We start from the raw sequence: 14,104 nt of genomic DNA on the forward strand, positions 1-14,104 counted from the left end.
TCTATCCAGATGACTGAGCAAACGCTCTAATAATTTTTTACCAAATACCAGGTAGATGCGGCAGATTAAATATGACATTTGAAACCGATTTTGCTCTTCGCTTAGTATTCTGACCATTTATTGCGAAAGTTAAGCAGTCTCTCTAGAATGATAATCGATCAGGATCAGATCTAACAGTAACACAACATGTCTTTTTGAGGCTGTAATTCTGTATTTATGCGTTGTAAAAAGCCACAATACCCGTATAAACATAGCAGAATTTCTAAATTTGTGTAACAGTCTTGACAAATCGATTCTGTTTGGTCTGTGGCGGTAAAAGAAACACATTTTCCCCGTTGAGAATGTACTCTGAAGATGTACAGTAATTGCAAAGTGTAAAACAAAGCTGACAAGACTCAAATGGTTCATAAATACAGTTTGCAGAATAAAAAAATCCGAGAGAGTCTCTTTCTCTAGTCGTCGAAGTTATTGTTCCGCTGCGGCTGCGACAATTGGAAAATTTGTGCTTTGATGATTCCACTAAAATTTTGGCCAAGTCTCGGCGATGCATGCAGTTTCCGATGCACGCAGTGTATTTTATGAAAATGTCTAGGAAATATATGACGTTCTCAAGTTGGGTTCTTTATTGTCACGTTCTCTGTGCTCGTCGATCGTCTGTTGAAAAAGCGAGACGGCAAACCGCAAAGAATCCATTAATTTATGTTGTTCATGTTCTTCTCATTCCGATGCCAACGGAGAATTTCGAATTTAGAGTTTCAGTAACTTCCTATTTGAATAAACAAGGTGAGGTCACGGGGTCACGTTGCAGTGCAGGCTGAAATATCAATAACTTTTGTTCTGGGATGTGTACCTTTCGAGGCCGGGAATTATCGCGGGGATAATCACGACGAGGAATTAATGGAACATCGGAGGAATGTCTTTTGATTTGACCCGGCCTATCTACAACTTATTGATTCAATTGACAGCTCGTCTTTCTTTGTGCTCGCGGACAGCCCATAAGGTCCGAAGATTAATGATGGTTTTGCACTTTTCACGGTCTTACACCTATACACGTGTTGGTTGATTAACAAATTATTCCGCTACGCCATAATTACACACCTAATACAATTTTTGTTGCTAGATAATAAATATTACTTCCTAACTGTATATGCCTAAATATCAAAATAGCTATTTATTATACGAGTTTTATAAGACACCATTTTGTCGTACGCGTATTTTAGCAAACAAGTGCGACAAAATGGCTTATAAAACGAGTATAATACAATATTTTTTCTATTTTGCTCCTTAAATTTAAAAAAAGTCCAAAACATAATGTTAGGAAAATTATATTTGACAAATATAAGGGTTGGTAACGCTGGTAAATAGACGAACAATTGTAAGTTTTGAATTTAAAGTGTCGTGAAATGCAGTGATCACCTAGCAACAACTCACTATGAGTCACTGCCAACATTAAAAAATTTAAGTAAATGTTCCTGAAACGCGTATCGAAAAGAGCTTCTTTTCGAAACCCGTTTGAGTGTTATAATGACTGTGTTATAGCTGCAAAATAGAAAAATGGTTATTATTCTTCATAAACTTTGCCTTTGCAACGATAACAGTGATAGTTTAAAATTTATTATTGCCTAGTAAAAAAATGCAAACTATTAATCTGGGCACACAAAATAAAAAAAAAAGAACATTGGATGAAGTATCTGAACCTGATAGACGTGATCTATCATAGATCTTACCAAAGAATAAAATAGAATACACGGTGTGCTAATATTAGAAAAATCTCTACAGTTCCTGTGTATGAAACAATAAGCTCCGAAAGCTCTTGATACCCATCAATATGGCCACCAAAAGAGAATCTAAATCTGTTATATTGACTCAGAGCGTCAACGTCATCAATTTTATAATAATACATATAACATATTATGATGTAATTTTTTAGAGGTCACAATAGAGCATTTTAAATGTTTAAATGTAATTTGTTATCGAAACATGATTTGCTTGTAGAGTTGATGTTTCTTGAAAAAATTCATAGTCAGCATACGAATTAATAACTGAAAAAACTGAAGGTCATAGGTATATAACAATTTTAACGCGATCTACAACATTTTAAGTATATCGTTGATAAATAACAGAAACAAAAGGGGTTCCAAATTTGCGCCCTGTGGAACTCCTGAAGTAGGCTTAATTACTTTAGATGCGACATTGTGATATTTTACAATTTGTTGTCTGTTGGGTAGGACTGAAAGAGATCCACTAACGACCTTGAAAAGCCAAGAAAGTAAGCGTAATTTTTGCAGCAGGAGATGTTGATTGATTTCATCGAAAGCTCTCTGAAGGTCAAGATACATATATTGCATCGACTTGCTTGTGGGAATCTATAGCTTTAGAAATAAACTGAGAAAGGCACGTTTGATCGTAGATCGTTTCTTCATGAATCTTTGTTGAAACTGTGATACTTTGATACTGTACCTTCGTACAAGAATAGATCGTCTGTATAATATAAATTCAAAAATGTTGAAAAAATTGCATAATGCAGAGACCGCCTTATAGTTAGCAATTTCTGTTCTATTCACCCTTTCTAAAAATTGGACAAATCAGCTTCTCCTTCCAAATATCTGGTAAGGAAGATGTTTTTATGATAAGACGGAAGGTAAAAGAGAGGTTTGATAAAAACGCCCGCACAATCTTTTAAATTTTTAAAAGAAAACCGGGAATATTATCAATTCCAAGGATAGCTTTCAAGATGTCAGCTTCGGAAAAGCTATTTAACATATTTCATAATTAATGACAAACGTTTAGCAGGATTTACAGAGATAACTTCTTTAATAAACCAAGAAAAAAACCTGCGTTGGCTATTTTTAGTTCTTGACTTTGGGTACTGTAATTTCAAAAATTAAAAATGTAATGGAAATTCATAGGCGTTTTGCCTGCGACAAGATGCCTAAAATTCTTACACCAGTGGAACACTCTCTGAGACAGTTTCTTCCTCAACCTGTTAGTACAGACTTACAAAAATTTCTGCGGGTCTAACATTTCCATTACAAAGGAATTTAATAACGAAGCAACAGAACAGGTTTTTCTAACATCATTGTCAACAGTAAACAAAAACAACTGAAGGGTTATTTATTATAAATGTTTCTTACATCGTAGTTGCCTAGAAAATTTGCCGCCTACACCATACCGTCACTGTACTATACTAAAAGTAAATTGATATGATTACTGGATGGTCTAAATACAAGGGGCTTTAAGATGATGTAATTTAAAAATCACAATAACTTTCTCCACTTTCATTGATTACTTATTTTACTGAAATGGTGTCTTATGATTGCTGAGGAATAATTATAAAAACAAAGACAGTACAAAAAAATGTATTGTTTTTAAATTAAACGCTTGATTACTCTTCTTGACTTATTTGCAAAAATGATCTACCATATTGTCTGTCCAATATTACCTCAGTGACGTTTAATTTTTGCCTGTCATTTACACATCTGATCTTTAAAATATACAAATACATATATATTGTAAAATGTTCTAGTTATTTCTCTAGTTTCTATTCCCAAAAGTTTCAGCTTTTAAAAGTCTTACATTTGATATTTTTTTATTCACATTACAATAAATATATCTTCTTGCAAGAAATAAAAAAATTTCATTGTTGCTAAAGTGAGAAAGTGGAAACAAAATGTTCGCTACTTACTACAGTAACCAATGTCCTGCACCCGAAGTCTTGAAAACAACTCCTTTACTTCTTTAACTAACTCAGAACAGCTTAATTAACCTTTTGAAAAATGATACATAATAAAAACTGCAAAGTGACAAGTGTGAACTGTCAAATATCAAACTGACAAGTCCAGACAAGGCGGCAAATTCATACGTACACTATAAATCACAGCCTGCTATGAAGAACATTTACATTATCGAAAAAAGTCATTTCTTTACTGGCCAATTTTTTTGCCTCCGGGAGCAAAATTCCGGGTAAATTTAAATTCTCCTCGTAAATACGAAATAGTATCCTGGTCACGGAAGCAAGGTTTGTGGAGAATAACGGCGTTTTTTATACCTTTATAATACATTTATAACCCAGGCACAAAAAATATTTTTTCCAGTGTTATCAAACGCCTTGACGCAAGTTAAATCAGCGTTAATGAAGCGATGTTTGCTTGGGGAATTCCTCACGCAACATGTGTGGCAGGCCAAGATTTCGTTATTTTGACGGAGAACCTATTAAAAATGATAAGAAATTTAATATGCTGTCCGTCGTGATGCACGAAATCCAATAATAAAGCATCTTCACGGCCGCAGTCACAGCTTGACCACATAACATTTGAAACGAAGGCTTATCCAATTACAGGCAGTCCCCTATCTATTTAGACAATCTTAACAAGATATTGATTTTGAAATTATTGATCTGTGATTAATCACAAACTGCCCTGCCGCATGATTAAGCAATTCGGCACCACTATTTTGTCCGGTAATTTATGATTCGAAATTAATCAGCGACCAATGAAGAGTTTGAATATTATACGCGACCGAAGAACATCATTTCAATCAGCGTTTCCGTCAAGGAGCTCGTGTGAAATCAATCATCGGGAGTTTCCCGGAATAATTAATTACACCTAAAGTGCTCCCTATTTATTTTGGTCGGTGGAGTCCATTCCGAATTTGATCGTTCAACGTGTTGGTTTTCGGAAAATTAATTTCGGCCCCCGCCGGGAGTAACTTGTTTTTGTTAATGAGTCGGTGGGTCTTCGGCGTTGCAGCCTCTGTAATTTGTTGGTCCTGCGCGCTTGATGATTTGCGAGCCGCATTCTCCAAATGTTTACATTTTTTTAAATTCCCATTAGGTGATGTTTATGGGCGAAATATGCAGTGAAAAAAAGGCGAACGAGGAGGAGCTGTTACAAACATTTACGAACGTCTGAAGGAATGCAAGACAAATTGGATGTGTACCGATGCGATTCTAATTCTGATTCTTCAGCAGGTCAGTCGTTTCGAAATTATTTTATTTTTTAATTTTCATTAACATTCATTATTAAGTATATCAAGAATTTCATATACAAGTTTCCTTCAAAATGTGTTGTTACCACAGAGCAAAGAAAGCTTTGAGATCTTTAATTTTGACTAGGCTTGATAATACATAGCAAAATTAGTAAACCCTCTCAAAAGACTAAAAGCACTGTCTGATAGCTGTAATAATAGTCATTTACGATATAAGTATTGTAATATGAAGTTACGATGCTACTTTACCATATTAGTGCGATAAAGTAAAGTTATTATGACTTTCAAATGAATCTCAAATACGGACATTGTGTATTGACAATACATAAAATAAAATAAAAACAACAATGTCCAATTAAATATAACGTGCAAATAGTGTAAAACTATACACAGGGTAGTAGATTTATAGAATTGATATTTGGATGACTTTAATCAGAAAAGAAAAGGAAATGAAAACTCTGAAAAACTGGACCAAAATAGAAGATACTCAATAACAACACTCGAGCTTTCTTTAATCTCTCAATTTTGATATTGATTTTTAGCTTTAAAGGATTGATATTTTTGATTTTGATATAGATGCAAATTTAGTAGTTTAGCTGAGAGTAAAACGTGTGTATCTCGTGTCTAAATCGGAAGATTTCTAATTAGTGAACCTCTTACGTCCCTCCTTCGGAAGTTGCACAAAGCACTTGTGGCCGGCTGCTCCAACCAAACGGTCTTGATGTTTTTGTAGACAAGATAGATGGCTTGCTTAGGATTCAATCACGTAGGCCGCTCATCTCGATGTCAATCTCGAACCGTTCAAGCTTGACCGCATCGCGGAAATGATCGTTGGGGTCCGCTCGGACAGTGGTACCAACTTGTCGGATGTGTTTTATCCACGACTAAACACTTTTAAATCAATCTCAGCAAAACTTTCCAAACGCCCGTTTACCATAATAAATTTACTTTTTTGAGCGACGCGTTTTTCTTCATGGTGTTCTCAAACAGACCTTTCTTCGCTTCTTCGCCGGCGACGAGGTGTTGAATATTAATATCGATGTACTGTAGGAAGAAATGGTTAAATTGAGCGTTTCGAAGGCGCTGCAAATGAACGATTTGAGTGGTTTTTAGAAAGCAATCAATTCAAAGGAACGTTTATACTAATTGGGTGCCCACGCAGATCTGTGATTGATTTATCTTTTCCATTGAACTATCTCGGTCCGTTTCATTACAGCGTTTCCAATTATTCTTAATAAATAATGTAAAAACGGTAGGTGATTCTGAACGAGCTGGTCACCTGAATCATTAAAGATTTAAATCAGACGACGTGCTCTAAATGAAATATTAACAGAGACTACACTTTTAGTCACGTCGCAAACTATGAAAAAATCTTCAAACTAGTTTACCATCCAGTTTTAATACAAAATGCACACACTTTAATAAGTTAAGTGAATTTAATATTGAACTTCCTATCATCAGGATAAGTTGTTCCCATCTCGGGTACATAGTACCGTTTTTTTTGTACATATTTGCATTTGAAAGAAATGCTATCATATTCATATATTTATTTTATGTACCTATATTCTTTTTGTAGTAATTATCTCGATTCTATCCTGAGATATTTTATAATTACATGTATACTGATATAATAAAACAAGAAGCAAACTATTTATTGTTATTCACACACGCTGATTTTTCCATACCCGGATATTGTATAATTTTTCATCTTTTCTTAATGGTACCGATGTACATTTGCAAAAGGACGGAATAAATAGGAAAAGTCTTCCCAGGAGGAACTGTACAAGAACTGAATAAAAAATATCACTGGCTACTGCAAAATACTTCAACGCAAGCTGACAATAGTTATTTTCATATGAATAGCGCTGTCAGATGACTTTTCAGGCACGAGGCCGAAATTTGAAACACGAGGCGTTAGCCGAGGTGTTCAATACCCTGTATATTATTTCTCATTCCAAGTATCATTTTTCACCCAAACCAAGAGGGCTGTTATAAACTAAAAGAAGCACCTTGAAGAGAGGAATCCAACGGTGTTAAGTTCAACGGATCTTTTTGTGATGATTTAAAAGATTAAATGATTAAAAATGATTCATTTTTATATTGAATTATAAATAACATGACAAATCCTGTTGATAAAATACTTGAACTTCTTTTTCTTTGATCATAATATCTGATAAATTATTATATGTAGATTCCTGAAAGGTTCATAAGAAGAGACACACATGAGATGTTTTTCTATAGCCAAAGACTTTAGATAAATTTTGCAATATGTATTCTCTTTTCTTCAAGAATATCCACAGATACTTTTCCTCTGTTTTAGCAACTCCTCCAGTCAAAATTAACTTAAAATCACCCCCAGGCATCAGCATTCAAGAACCCAGGGGAGTATCTTCGTATCTAAGACAAAAAGTGCTCTAGGAATTGACAAATATTATTTATAAAATAAAATGCATCTGCCATTTACCATCAGTAGAATGTTTTTCATTATTAACTCAGCAAATGCTCAGTAAAGTGTCTTAACTTGTATGTGCGTAAGTAGCAGTTCGATTAACAAGAATTGGTTAAAATTTAGAAGAACTAAGAAAATCTGTTACAAAAAAATTATATGCCCTCGCTGCAATAAATATTTCTGATAATATACCTACTGCGAATTTTCAAAAACAAAAAGTTGAGGTGGTTGAAAATAAAAATTGTAAAAAAGATATGAAAAAATTGTCAATATATGATCTTGAACTTCTTCTGCTTTGGATACAACCAATGCATTTATAAAAAAAAAAACCTTTAATAGTACAAAAAACTATGTCAAGTTGAAAGCTCTTCTAATAGTTTAGATATATTGTCGAGGGTTGATTAAAATTTATTTATTTTTCATATCTGGACATGAAATGTGAAGGAAGAAAAGCCGCAGCAACAGATAACACTTTTTTGCTTTTGTATCATTCACAAATCAATAAAAACTTCACATACTGCATGCCTTAACCTACAACAGGTTTATTTCGCACGTATATTTCGCAAGCATGCCGCTCGATCACTCTCGTCTTTTTAAGACCTAATTTGTCTGGTCTACACCGTTCATGATGGTAATTAAAACTCGAATGATCGTCTCGCACCTCACATCAAGCAAGATCCGGTAGATAAGAGCCGTAAAGGTGCTCACTCACATGCGGAGGCTATTGATTTTTAATAAACTACAAGAAGGCAGCGATAAAACCGCAACCTTCCATATAAATTTTTCCAGCGATAAATGTCCAGAGGCCTGACTCGCCAGGGAAGGATTTAATCTGGAATTAGCCCGGAAGCTCTCGTTCTAATGACCCCGGACCCATAAAAGCGCCGGCGATTTTACGTAATAATTGCCACTCCAGGACACAAAACTATATTTTATGTGCAACAACCATTAAATCGGCGATTTTAAAATATCTGTGGGCTAAAATCGAGCGATTATTTAGATATTGTAGCCTCCTACGGAACGATTTCGAAAAATCTCAATCCCGATCGGACGACCAAAATACGTCGAGGAAATAAATCAAAAACCCGCTCGCCCGAAATTAATCCAGTCACTTATAGTCAAGCTGCATTTTAAAAATATATTTTCATTTGGTAGTTATAAGCATTTATCTATCAATCGTACCGAAAAAATTTTACAGGGTACAAGAACTATCAAAAACATGCTCTTCTAGGACTCTCAAAAACTGTACTGTACTTTATTATGTTTAGTGAGTAAAACATCTGTTTATGGCACTGTAAAAAAATTAAAAGCGTTAAAATAAATGCCGTAGCGTGTCATTATTTCACTCTGGCGTTATGCAAATGGATGCACCGAAACAGCCGAATCATAAGAGTAGATTGAAAACAATTGCGATCTTGATTTTGGAAACGTCAAATTTTAGATTTGTGTTTTGATATTGATTGCATTTCTATTTGTAGACAGTCGTATAAAAAAAAATAAAACTCAGGTATAGAGGGTCTTTGTTTCACTCTTATTTTATATTTTATTTTTTTCCACAGCAACAGATTCGTCCAAAATTGTGATTTATGTTTATAATTTTGAATACAAAGTTACAGACTCACTTGAGGTATTGAACAAAACCAAATACAGCACTCAATAGTAAGGTCGTTTTCGTTCACTTGAATTGCATCGTCCACTCAGTTCCGCTTCCTGGACGAACACGCAATTCGCGTGAACGAAATCTTTGCCTTCCTACACAACTATTCATGAAAAAAAAAGAAGATTTTTAACAAATTCCGAGAAAATTGTGTATGTATAAGACATTATCCCACTAATAAGATAAATAAAACATTTAACAATACATTAACTTTTTTTTTATTGTCCTCTTCTGTAGCCACCATTCAATAACGAAATTCATAACCATTTTTTTAAATTTATAATGTTTATAACAAATTCTGACCAGTTTAAAGGCGGCCTTACACCAAGGCAACAATTGGCAACATTTTTTAGTAATGACCGGCAACATCAATAAAACATGTTGCAGGCAACATGTTGCCAATTATTGCCTTGGTGTAAGGCCGCCTTTAGAATCAACAATCTTCTATTCAAAACTCTAAATGAAAATTATATCAAAACACATCAACACGCTGGCAGAAAATTCCCAAGGAATCAGCCATGACTACTGGACTAAAAACGAAGGAAATTCTTCGGGATTCCTATTAAGATGTTGCCAAGCGACCAACACTAATTAAACTGATTGATGTTTTCCATGTGGACAACGTGCAACAGTCTCGCGAGCACTTAAGCTGTCACTTTGCGGCGTAATGTGACTACGACTCGTCTCGTCGTCATTGTCAAGACAAAAAGTAATCCACTTGTAAAACTAGAATTGTGAAAGTGACTGCAAAAAAGGAGGCGACTCGCTGGTGACAAACACTATTCGAAAGCGTCGCTCTTGCAGTCTTTGGGAGGTCTGAAAATTTCGAAAAAGTCCCAACTGAAAAATCGTACACGGTCAGTTATTTATTCCACGATGTAGATAAACCCCGACTGTGTAGGTAACGTAGTTTGACGACAGACAATTTTATTTATGCTAATGTTTCCTTGCTTACATGGTTAATTTCATGTCGAGTATTTTATCTCTTCTACTTTTACAGTATGAAATACGGCGTATTTGCTCGCTGAGCCATATTTGAGCGCGATCGGTTGTACTACGACTAAATTCGGTGAATTTTATTTTTATTTTACTTTCTTCTGACGCAACCTTTTTGTCACGGGTCCAGTGGCCCGAACCAAATTGTCAAACGAAACTCCTACAGTGACACGCATCTGATTTTAGTTTAGGATAAAATAAAGAGAAGAAAATATAATTTTTGAGAAAATGCAATGAACTCAGCAAATTGGTTAAAAACGATGGGCTTCTGTTAAAAAACTAAATGTAGTATCCTAATAGGATAATTGTACCCATTCTAAGATGAGAAAATTAGAAATTATAGTTTTGACAGTCTGCTGGCATAGTGGAAGGTTTCTCTTTCGTTCACTTCACTTTCGCTCATCGTTTTTCGCTCCCGTTTTTCATTCGCTTGTAAAGAATTAGAACATGAGCTCGTTAAATGAAAAACAGAAGCTCATATTTTTTATTCATTAATGCAAGAAAAATATGATTTAGATGTGGTAAAAAATAGGAAGAATTTTCTTATCCCGTTTGTATACTGCACATATTTTGGTGCCTTAATAGAGAACACTAAATTCTTGAAATGTTTCAATTTTCTGAGACAATACACCTTATGGCAATACCCAGAAAATCGTTTATCAAGTCGGTTGTAAATTTGCCCATCGCTCAAAACAATTACAGATAAATATTTAATCAGTATGAAAGGCACCTCTCATTGTTCTTAGGATTTTGAACTCATGTTTAGTCTTCCAGTTAACAGTAGTCTATGAAATTGCTTCCACTTTAATTATCGATCAGCATATACCACGTAAGAATCAGTCCCACCACAAGCTTATTTTTACAATGCTGAGATTTTTTAACTGTTTCCCCCTACACCTTTGTTATCGAATTGCCCATTTCTCGAAGATACTCGGAAAACACCGTTGCTTCGTTTATGATCCTGTATCCTGTTATAATACGATCAGAATTTGCTTATCAACGATACAGTTGTTAAACCACACACTCGAGATACAACCGTAAAAATGTATATTTGCGCAAACACAATAACAGCTTCTAAAACCTCCTAGTTTATCCGGCGACCGCAAGCTTAATGGCAAAGATAATTCCATCCATCCAACGGTGTTGAACGTTTTGCCCCGTAATAAGTCGGAATAATTTACGACAGCTCTAACGAAATCATCAAAACGCAATTAAACGTGAATAAGTTGGGTCATCTGTTTGGATTAAGCAAGCTTTCAGCTTACGGCAGCGATAAAAAATCGAATAAAACCGTCGCGGAAAAGAATGATTACTCACTCGTCAATTTCCCTGGTCAGGTCTAACGAATTAATCCTGGGGGCGGCGACGGTCGTCCTTTCTTCCTCGAAATGAAATCCTTGCTGCTTGGTGACGATCGCGTTCTCGTAGAGCCGCCCCTGCGACTCGTCCGGCTCCTCGTACTTCTTCTTTTCCTGCTGGGCCCGCTTGCCGTACAGCTGCCGGTAGTACTTCTCCTGGTCACCGTACATCCAACACACTTTCCACCATTGTTTGCACATCAAAACATTTGCAGAAGCACTGGTATTTTCACGTTTGAGCGCGTTGCTCGACATCGCCGTCACACTTTTCATCTTCAGCCTGAGAGCAACGCGGACAGGTGCTTTATTAACGCGTGAAATTCCATTGTACTCTTAACGGCCGTTTAAACTTAACGCAAATAAAACTGAAATCGATAAGCTTTTGTCGAAGCTTCATCTTATTAGCGCTGAAAGCCAACAGGTTCCTTTTGCGGACGACAGTCGACCGACTCGGCCGTCGATGGATTCCGGGGACGACTCCGGCACAATCTCATTTCGTCAACTGCCGCAATCAGTCGCCTAAGTGAGCGAGACTGTGACTTTTTTTTTCTGCCGTGTTAATGGTGTGTTTTCACTGTTGCAACAAGAGCAAATGGAGGCGATTGTGTGGACGTCGAGTGCGTGGCGGGCGGAGTTCTTCGGCCCGAGACTTATTCAATTTGTGCATACAAAACATGCAATTAAAGCGGTGATTACATTGTAACAAACGGAGAAAAATGCACTTGCTGCACGGAGGACGCTGGCTAATGTTAATAGATTTTACACAATTATAACGACCGTGTTATTGCATGTTGGTAGATGTGTGCAAACATAATATAATTGCAATTTTATCAAAGTGTACAATTTTAAACTAGTTGTTCATAAGTTTTACGTCAGCTCTTAATCAAGAAGAATTGCTACTGAAATGCGATATGCAATTATGACCCCATAGATAGAAGATGTACTGAACTTACGTGAATTCGATTTTAAATTGTTATTTACGCACTTCAATTTTACATCTGGCGGGCGGTAAAGTAACTTTACAGGCCCGGCGGGCTGTAAACCAAAGCAAAAACCCCGCAAATGGGAAATTTGTCTTCAAAGACAACCTATATTTTTTGATTATATTCGTTGGCTGGTCTTTTTAAATTTAAAATTAGTTTTTAACATTGATGGACAGTTGTGCGTAAAACGTTGTACGTACTTCAGACCGAAAGACCTTTACGCCCTTGGACGAATAAAGTAAAGTTAATCTTTCGGCTCTCTATACGTAAATAACTATTACTACGAGTTTATATTCGATTCGCAGGAACATTTTTATTTTAGAAAAATTGAGAATTTCATTGGTTTCTTTGCTTAAATGCTATAAATAGATATAGTAGAAAACAAAAACTAAAATACGGCGTTTCAAAAAAGTATGGTCAAGAACGGTTATGAAAACAAAAACTGAAAAAATATTACTTACCGAGGTAAGTTATATCATCTAAGAAAGATACTAATAAAACGAATCAATTAAACAAAAGTAAGATAATTAGTGACTTCATAAATATTTAAAAATTACGAAATCAGAATCTGATTGAAGAATAGTACATTCTTCAACGACCGTATAACGATGGTTATTATTCAAGAGGATGAAAATTCCAACACGAGCCGTAGGCGAGTGGTGGAATCGCCCGAGTGGAATTTTGTACACAGGTCTATTTTTGATGATGATACAATAAAAAGTAGCCAACAAGTTTTAAACATTTTTTAAGAAATGACATAATTCGTGTAATTACTATTCAGCTCTTGTTTCATACTTTTACACACTTCTAAAATATTTTGTGTTTAGAAAAGAACACACAAATTCCATTATTTAAAGATATTGATCATTTTTTCTTTCTATCCGACAATACATTAATCATACTTTATCACAGAACCTAATTTCGTGGAAAAAATCGCGTGGGTTCTCCGGTCACGTTTACGATGCCGAATCTCACCGAATGACAAATATTTCCGGATTCCGGACCCATTAAAAAATCCAAACACCCGACTACCGGCTCGTAACTAACATCTTCACATGCCTTCGACCTAAAATGCTTGGAAGTGGTTTTAAAACGCGGCGCCGACTGGAAGATTTACAGTCCTAGCCCGGAGCGCGGTTTCAGTTTTTAAAGGTTTTTAAAGGCAGGCTGGAAGGCTATCGTGCAACGAAATTGGGCCCAATTAGGTCTAATTTTTGGGCCTTTGTGCCTCCGCCACGGGCATATGTTAATGTCAAAGAAAAATGTAAAACCGGGCGCCCATTTCACCGGAATCGAGACGAAGAACACTGTGATCGGTGTAAACATCGATATTTACCTACTTTGGAAGTAGGGACAGGTGAAACCGTAACGGCTACTTCCAGTTCTAACTGGAAGTCTCCACGATAAGGAACTGTAAATGGTGCCCAAGGGCTTGCATGATTCTGCGTGATATATAGAATTTGCATCGTAATTTAGAGACTGTTAGCACAGTTCCAGTGCCGATGACACGAGGAAGTTATGGCAAACATGCGGAGGAAAAAATAGCGTAAAAAGTGTGAGAAATATTTTCCATGTTTGATAATCTCCAGACGTATCTCAGGTCTTCTGTCGGAAACAATCATTTTTTTTGAACAACTGCTCATTATTAACACGTTACATTAGCATAGCGTTTAGT

At 35.8% G+C, this 14,104-nt stretch overlaps 1 protein-coding gene across 4 annotated transcripts in view; it reads right to left on the reverse strand.

Moving 5' to 3' along the window:
• LOC138124951 (protein prickle-like) overlaps positions 1 to 14,104 on the reverse strand; it is a 201,150-nt gene that overhangs the window by 74,210 nt on the left and 112,836 nt on the right. For 3 of the 4 annotated variants that reach the window (XM_069040149.1, XM_069040150.1, XM_069040148.1), the window contains exon 2: positions 11,406 to 11,726. The exons of the other annotated variant lie outside the window; for it this stretch is intronic. In XM_069040149.1, coding sequence (XP_068896250.1) covers positions 11,406 to 11,719 — 314 coding nt within the window. In that variant the 5' untranslated portion in view covers positions 11,720 to 11,726. The remainder of the gene's footprint in view (positions 1 to 11,405; positions 11,727 to 14,104) is intronic. 4 annotated transcript variants of the gene reach the window in all.

The sequence above is a fragment of the Tenebrio molitor genome, chromosome 2 (genome assembly GCF_963966145.1).
Source record: "Tenebrio molitor chromosome 2, icTenMoli1.1, whole genome shotgun sequence".
Classification (NCBI taxonomy): Eukaryota; Metazoa; Arthropoda; class Insecta; order Coleoptera; family Tenebrionidae; genus Tenebrio; species Tenebrio molitor.